This window comes from Morone saxatilis, unplaced genomic scaffold (genome assembly GCF_004916995.1).
Source record: "Morone saxatilis isolate NCDOM2014 unplaced genomic scaffold, NCSU_SB_2.0 Contig11, whole genome shotgun sequence".
NCBI lineage: Eukaryota > Metazoa > Chordata > Actinopteri > Moronidae > Morone > Morone saxatilis.
This window is the reverse complement of record NW_023339663.1, coordinates 21,842,160-21,850,522: the sequence shown is the minus strand read 5'-3', so window position 1 is coordinate 21,850,522 and position 8,363 is coordinate 21,842,160. Positions and strand designations below refer to the sequence as shown.

At 39.1% G+C, this 8,363-nt stretch overlaps 1 protein-coding gene across 1 annotated transcript in view; it reads right to left on the bottom strand.

Moving 5' to 3' along the window:
• Positions 1-5,213, bottom strand: part of LOC118320999 (potassium/sodium hyperpolarization-activated cyclic nucleotide-gated channel 2-like) — a 41,053-nt gene extending 35,840 nt beyond the window's left edge. Inside the window, exon 1 of the mRNA XM_035652141.1 lies at positions 4,794-5,213. Within this exon, the coding sequence (XP_035508034.1) occupies positions 4,794-5,198 (405 nt within the window). The 5' untranslated portion in view covers positions 5,199-5,213. The remainder of the gene's footprint in view (positions 1-4,793) is intronic.
• Between the last annotated feature and the right edge of the window lie 3,150 nt (positions 5,214-8,363).

Genomic DNA, 8,363 nt, shown 5'->3' with positions numbered 1-8,363 from the left:
TGTTTTCTGAACAAATACACAGATAAAGCCCGAATTTCTGTTAACATACTAAAATTGTTTTTGAACCTGTGTAGAACAAAAAATGACTTAAGCACAGTAACGTGAGTAGTTGTAATTGGTGGGTGGAAGAGGTACTCCTAGTCCTATAGTAAAATCAATCAATACTACAGTATAAAATGACCTGAATTCAAAATTTTACTCAAGTAAAAGTGTAAGCATCAAAATCTACTTAAAGTCCTCTAATAATAATAAGCAGAATGGCTTCAGAGTAATATATATTACTGGATTATAACTATTGATGCAGTATTGCACGTACTAATTTAACGTTACAGCTGGAGATAAATTTGAATTACTTTATATACTACTTGTTAATTTAATTCATAATAATACATAATCATTTATTTGTTGATTATATTTTGTATTAATGATTTGAATTTGCAATGTAGTCTAACTAAAGCTTTAAAATAAATGCAGTGGAATATTGACTTGAGTTGTAGTACGTTTGATGCTGCTTTGACCCACAATCCCCTCTGCTGTCTTCTGGGAAGCCCCACTGGAGCAGTTAGGAAGCCAAGCATCACGCTCAAGGACACTTCAACAATTTGTGCTTATGTGCCAACATGTCTGAGCTTCAGGCTACGAGCACAGTATGCTCTCCTAAGGATGTGCAATTATAGTCCACATCAACATAGCCGGCAATGCAGCCATACTATCATGCATGAAAACGCAACTGACAACCATACATACATCACAATGAATGGACACGTATATTGATCTACAATTAACTATCTGCCAATGAATATGTATGTACATGTGTGCACATCAGATTATGATCTACTTCTTTGACCTGTCAGGCAATTTTATTCTGCAATAGCTAAGGGAATTATTAGTTTTTTTTTGTTTTTTTTATCTCTAAGGAGGCATCTGTAGATTCAGCATCTTTATGTCTCTAATCCATGTTGTTATTTGACTTATAAAATACTGACGCAATGTCGAGGTCGATGCTATGTGTGGGAGTTAGCTAACTGTCCCCAAAGGATTATGAAACAGATTTATGACATGCTGGACTGGACTATTGCTGTGAAAGTGAGGGTCACACGGGTGCAATTTTGTGAGGCAGCAAATGATTAGTGCAGTCTCCTTTTGACAGAGGTTTCTACATAGCGTCTATAGTATGCTACTATGATTTTATGAATCTTTTTTGAACAACTTCAGAAACGGACATAGACATAGAATTCTTCACCTGTAAAACATTTGAGCTGTTTTGTTCTGCTGCTGGTATGAATTGCTCTTCCATATCTTCAGTACATGCAATTGGTCTTGGATTCCTAAAAAGCTTTATTCACTGCAACAAATACATGAGAAAAGATTCTAATTTTAAAATTAATTCCCAACAGTATCACTCCACGAGGGATTAAACCATGCAGTACAGTTCACTGTGCAGTGTTCAACACTTCCTTGAAGAAGTGTCCTCTGTGTGACTTCTTACTGGGGAGGAAATTAAACTTAAACAATAACAAACCAAATGAATTTGTGCAGGACTATTTATAGCGTGCAGATACTTGTGAAATATGAGTAAAATAAATCAGCTTTGTCTTTTGGAGGACATCGGGACATTGCAGGTCTGCAGTGTCTGCTGTGTTAGAGAAGTGCAACTCTCCATATTTAGAGTGGAAAGCAACGCTGAATGGCATTCAGTGGTGTTACAGGGGCTAAAAATTGCAGTGTCATGGATCACAAGGATCCTGTCTGAATGTGCTGTGAAAACCAGGGGAAATTATAACTTTTTACAGTTATTTTATTTTTCAGTGTATTACTGTGCATTGATCTATGGAAAAGACAGTTTAGTATAAAAGTTTAAATATGCGGAAAAAATTATTACTACTGTGTAGTAATTTTTCTCCCAAGCTCAGTATGCAGGTGAACAGACCAAAGGTAGGTCAGTGTGAAGTGTTACCAAAATATTCAAATGGCGATGAGATACATAGACATTGTCTGAAGTGTAGCTGTCAACAGGAAAAGTCAAAAAGTCAGTCAGGTGGTAAGATCTCGGCGACAAGTTATTCTGCAGTGACAGATGACATTTCTGTGAGGTTGCATCTGGAGGACTCTGGCGCTGAGGCAAAGCTGGCCTTTCACTCTGTCTGCCTAGCAAGCATTCATCAGCAAACCTCACACACACACACACACACACACACCACCCACACAGGCATAAAGCATGTAAATGGCATCTGGCTCCATGAGTGTATTGTCCGCTTGCTTTGTTGTATTGTTTTGGTGTTTTTTCAATGCTGTAAGCCGGTTCAATAGGCGATACTGCTTTTTCTTTCTTTGTCTTTTTTCCTTCCTTTTATTTCCTTCTATCAGTTCCTCTTCTCTCCTCTCCTTCCTTTGTCGCCTCATTGCACAGGCTGAACATGTGACAGCTCACTGTCAGCGTGTCCACTCTATTCCAATGAAGGCTGGCCTCGACTGCATGTATCACTTTTGGGTTCATAAGTACAGCAGCAGGCATGCATGGAGCACAGGGTGGCAAAGGGAGTCTCCCCCAGTGATTCATTTGAACTTTTCCTCTCTTTGAAATGGCATCACAGAGGCCCTGCATGATTAATGTCACCACACTTATATACACTGTTCTACCCAGAGTGCCAGCTGAATATTTGAAAACCAGAAACTTTTCAGAATGCCCGTGGGCAGGTCTGGGGATGTTGTGGTTTGATTGGCAATCAGCTTGCTATTCAACCTTTCCAATTTTCCATGTAATGTCATACACTCAGGTGAACAAACCCAGCAACTAACTGAGTGGTGCTGTGTCCAAACAGGCTAATCAATGGATATCAATACAGTGTTGCTCAAATGTGAATGTGAAATAAAGCCAAAGGTTCACACTAAAAGAAAATTACCAGTTACTCTTCATATGACCTTGAGCAGTCCACTGTGTAAAATAGTAAAACAGTGTAATTTAAAGCGAGACACAGCTGAGTCAAGGATCTAATTTCTTAAATGTTCTTCATTGAATTCATTATTCCATAATCATTTTAAAGTTTGCTTGTATTAGTCGGCAAGAATCCAAATGATGTGTACTCGTGTGCCTTTCCTGAATAAAATTACAGGGCTTTATTATCAGTGGTGCCACAAAGACAGAGTGTGTAACATTTAAGATGATCTATTGGCAGGAATGGAATATAATGTTTTCATTAGTGTATAATTACATGAATACAGGAATTGTTATGTTTTTGTTGCCTTAGAATCACCTTCCATAGAGTCTGCCCTGTTGTACTGCTATTTTTCGACAGGATCCCATAACAGACAAACCAAACACTGGGTGTGACATTTTATGAGTTTTGAAGCCACCTTAGTTTTTCCTACACACTTCACAGCCTTTCCCAAGCCATCAAATACAGATGCAAGTGGTGTTCAGTTAGTTTCAATCTGTAGCTCCACCAATAGATGCCACTAAATCCTACACACAAGGACCTGTAAATGATTATTTTGTTGTTTTAATGAAGACAAACAGCACTTTCATTCAGTAATACTGAAGCCAGATGAAGCTCTTTGGAATAAAGCTGCAGCAACACACAATTAACAAATTTTCCTATTCATTGATTTTAAGCAGGTTTACTCTGTTCTTTGATAGATTTTTTTTATATACTATAGCTGAGATTGAATCGGACAACATAAGTGAACTGAAATTAATTAGGTTTTACTTACAAAACTCTCAAAATTAAATTAAAAATCCAAATCTATCTAGATACATCTGTAAAATGTCACTGATCCCTGAAATCAACAGCAGTGTGAACTGCAGCAATGCAATATGATATCTGTATTATGCCCATGCACAGTGATTGTGTCCAAGTACTCTTCATCGAGACACTAAACCCTGAATTAAAGCCTCCACCCTGCTGCACTGCCATCGCCTCAAAAAAATACAAGCTTGTAGGGGGCTTTGGTTATTTTTAGGGAGGATATGTGGAATGACAAACAGCAGTTTATTATCAAGCACTGAACCTTCAAGAAGTAGCATGTACTCATTGCATTTATTCAATTATCCAGTGTTTTCTCTTATTTTGTGACTGACCAACCAATGCAGCCCGACAGCCGACTGTCCCATATTATCCTCTAGTGGAGTGTCTTCTTGTTGACGCCACGCTGAGACTCTGATGCTTCACTTTGCACCTTTTACCTCTGAGACTAAACAACAAGCTCCATCCAGTGAGCAATGGAAACTTTTCCTAATTATTGCTGCAATTATAATCATGCTTGTATTGCAGCAATGGCTCTCTGTGCTCTGTGGTCCCACTGCTAGCTGGATGGGCACACAGAGAGAAAATGCTAATCAACATCCCGGGTTCATCAACTTATTGGTGACTGGGGTACAGCAAAAGAGCCTCTTCAGTCATTTCAAGGGTGGATGTAATCAGAAGCAGCATCTATCCATACTTCCTTCCCAGGGGAAAGGGGAAGGTACAAAGCTCTGCAAACATACTTGCAGTAGCTTCCCAGCATGGGAATACCATTTGGATTATAATTGGATTTAGGAAGTGAAGCCCTATGTGTTTGACTAGCTTCATCAAATAGTATGTTTGTGTGATTGTCAATCATTGTGATTTCTATGGTATTTTCTCTGTCTTTGCATCTCTTGCTTTTTATCTCTGTGTGAATCCACTTGTTGACATCCAGGGAATCCAGTTTGCCAAGGATAACTCAAAATTCAGACACATCATACCGAAAACTGGGTAACATTCAGCACAACTATACACATACAGTAAACACAGTGAGGTGCTCTTTCCTACCTCTTCCCATTGGTGGATGTAGCGAATGAGTCTAGAGAGGCGCAGGAGTCGCAGCAAGCTGAGGATCTTTGTGAAGCGAACAATCCGCAAGGCGCGCGCTGTCTTGTAGAAATCTGAGTCGATGCGTGTTTCCACTATGAGGAAGATGTAGTCCACAGGGATGGAGGAGATGAAGTCCACCACAAACCAACTCCGCAAATACTTAATCTTGATCTGTTGTGGATCCAGGATGATTTCCGTGTTGTCCTCCTTGACGATGCCTGTCCTAAAGTTTAGGACCAGGTCCATGAGGAAGAAAGTGTCGGAGACCACGTTGAACACGATCCAAGGGGGTGTGTGCTCATCCTTGAAGAACGTGATGCCCACAGGGATGATGATGAGGTTGCCCACCATCAGCAGCAGCATGGTCAAGTCCCAGTAAAACCTTGTTGGAGAGAGAAATATAGAACGACAGAGATGGTATGGTGAGATAGAGAACTTTAAAATCAGAACATAGAAAAATTCTCTGGCTGACTTTTAGCAGCATCCTGCTCGATTAGAGGGTAACATTATTCTTTTGTGTGGTTTAAAAACTCCATATGGACTGCATATACATCAGTTTGTATTGTACAGTGTATACTGTATAGCAAAACACATTACGAAGTATATAAATGATCAAACCACAGATTTACACACCAATGTGTTTTTCTGTATGAGAAACCAGTGATGTGACTCACTCTGTGTCTCATCACAGGTCTGATTTAACCTTAGGTACCTTTTTTGTTGTTGTGCGTATTTGGTGGAAGTGAGCTAATACACACTGTTAGTATAATAACCTATACATATGTAACCTCCCCACGATGCCAGAAGGCAGCTTGACATGAAAGCTATTTGTGTTTAGACTGTAAATCCCAACTCAAAGGTCAATGAGGGTTAACTGTTAATTACAAACTGTACTGTGACCTCGTCCATCTTCCAAGCCTGAGACTTTGGATATAAATGGCACTCTTTGCTGGCTTGGTAATTGAATCCAGATTGGCTCTTCTGTGTTAAGGGTGATACATCTTGGATACTCTATAGATTTCACCATGAGGGAGTTCGGCATTGTGCCCTGGCCCAGTGAGCTTGGATGATTTACCCACCAACTTTTAACTGCCTCCGTGCAAAGCCAATTTCAAGAACAGGACCATATAAGAAATAAGGAAGAAAGGATAGTACATGCATTACCAGGGTAGGAGATGTATTTTTACTGTTAGACTACAACAAGTAATTATTACTCTTTCATGTCCTTGTTGCAGCTGACAGCTATAGATTTCATGGTTGATTCACAGTGTGTTGAACTAAATAACTCATGGCTTTACTATAAACTGCTGCGCTACAGAATCACATAGCCTGATCCAAAAAGACCTCTGGTCCAAGTCAAGTTGAATAAAAATGTAGTTATGTAGTTTTTTGGCACATAGTGTCAATCTTACAGAGCAAAAACATACAGACAAAAAATTACTTAACAGGTGTCTTCCATTTTTTTCCTGACGTGATTTACTTGGGCATCTTGTGCTTTTTCTTTGCTTCCCTGTGTTTGCTTTGTTGGTTGATGTAGAGTTTATCATTCCATTGATGATTAGTTAGATCTAAAATTTCCTTTTCTCTTCCTTTGAGACATGCTCGTAATGAAGCACTACAAAAGCTTGCACTTGAAGTAGTTTTTCCCCTATACCTTGATATCTCCATTGATGTCACAGCAAACACTGTTGTTCCACGTTGGTATACAAGACACTTCTGCTATCTTTCAAATGTTGCACCTGAAAAAGTTGCTAAATGCTGACTTGGTTACAGCTAATATTTTTTGGATTTTCATTGTGAGCAATTCTCTTTTTCTTTCTGTGAGCACTCCATTTCTGATGCATTATGAAGGTAAAACAAGGGACATCACTGATGGCCAGCACTGCCTTCTCCTTATTACTGTTTGTCATGGTTGCATGTGGAGACAAGAGGCCTCTTACACATACATCTGTGACTTTACATCACTTTAAATTGTATTATAATAAATAATTCCTGTAAAATGCAGCAAAACTACATAGCGGCTGCTACGTGGCACACGTGAGTTGTAATGTGCTCAGATTACAGTTTATGACAGCATTTCACACCTACACATGCATACATAAACATATACAGCAGACACACATCTCAGTTTCATGTCTGTTGCACACACAGACACATGCACACGCTGAGGAAACAGTGACAGTAATTGGAATTCTTCAAAGTAAAAGGGTATCTACTGTTCCAGCTTGTTGTCAAGTGGAGTTATATTTAGACAGACCTTGCCACCAGTGTTTGCTCATGTTAAGACTGAAAGCCCAAGAGGACAAGAAAAACTTCAAAGGAAGAAACATAGGTAATGACATTTGTTTTTCATATTGCCATGTTCCCTAATACTAAAAATGCTAGATAGCCTGTACATTTGTATAAGCTACACAGCTTACTAATAGGATGTAAGTGTGCTCCCAGCACTTGACAGGGTCTACCAGCAAAGAAATAAGATTATCTGTTTCTTCTAGTTACTGTAACAACTGCAAATATTTGCCTTTGTTTTACTCTTTGCATTAACACACATAATGCTTCTTATAACACTTAAAGGACAATATCACATATAGCAACTATTTTCCTGAAGCATATAATGGCATTTAAGCTCGTCAAGCATTTTTTTCCATTCTTCCAGGCAGACATTGGTTTTCATTTAGTTGACTATAGTAAAAATCTGTTTAAAGAGAATTATGTAATCCATATGTTGAGGTCACTTTATCAATGTGAAATATATATGACTTAACAGTAGAGTGACAGAGAATTTTTGAAAAAGAGAAACATTTGTTTGCTACAGAGTGACATTCCACATGTACACATGTACAAACAAGTTGCAGTGAAATAACAACAAGACCCTATAGCCAGGCAGTTCTGTAAGGCCGCTAGCAGTGCTTTGTGCTAAATGCTCATTTCAGCAGCAAGCAGGTAGATTTATCATGTTCATCAACTTAGTTTAGCATGTTAGCATGGTTACATTTGCGATAATAAGCACTAAACACTAAGTACAGCTGCTACCACCATTGTCATCCCTAGAGCCACACCGCCAGTCTGGCTAATAGAAATAAATGCACTCTGAGTTCAACAACTGGGTATCTTTCAGCACCAGAAAAAAACAAGACAAGGAATAGAGGTGGGGGCCTGGCAAAGATGTCTGGCTTGTAAAGAAAGAAAGAAAAAGAAAGAAAAATCAAACCTTACAGAAAAATATCAGCCAGCAGTTAGATGATGCTGTATGAATGACAGAGAGAGGAAGCAGAGTGAAAGAAACAGAAAAGTAGAGCCAGAGGAGAGCTTCCAACATCTTTGCAGAAAGAATAACAAGACAGAATGCTGTTTAAGACCACTGGATGTCACTCCGGCAGAACACAGTGACTGCTGCCACCTGTTTGAGTAAGCCTCACTTGTCATAGGAGTGTGGGGATTGGTAATATTAACAGCAGCTGCTGTGTGCTTATCGTGAAAATGCATCTTTGGTGTGGTGTGGGACCATTTTGATTTAAACAATGACTT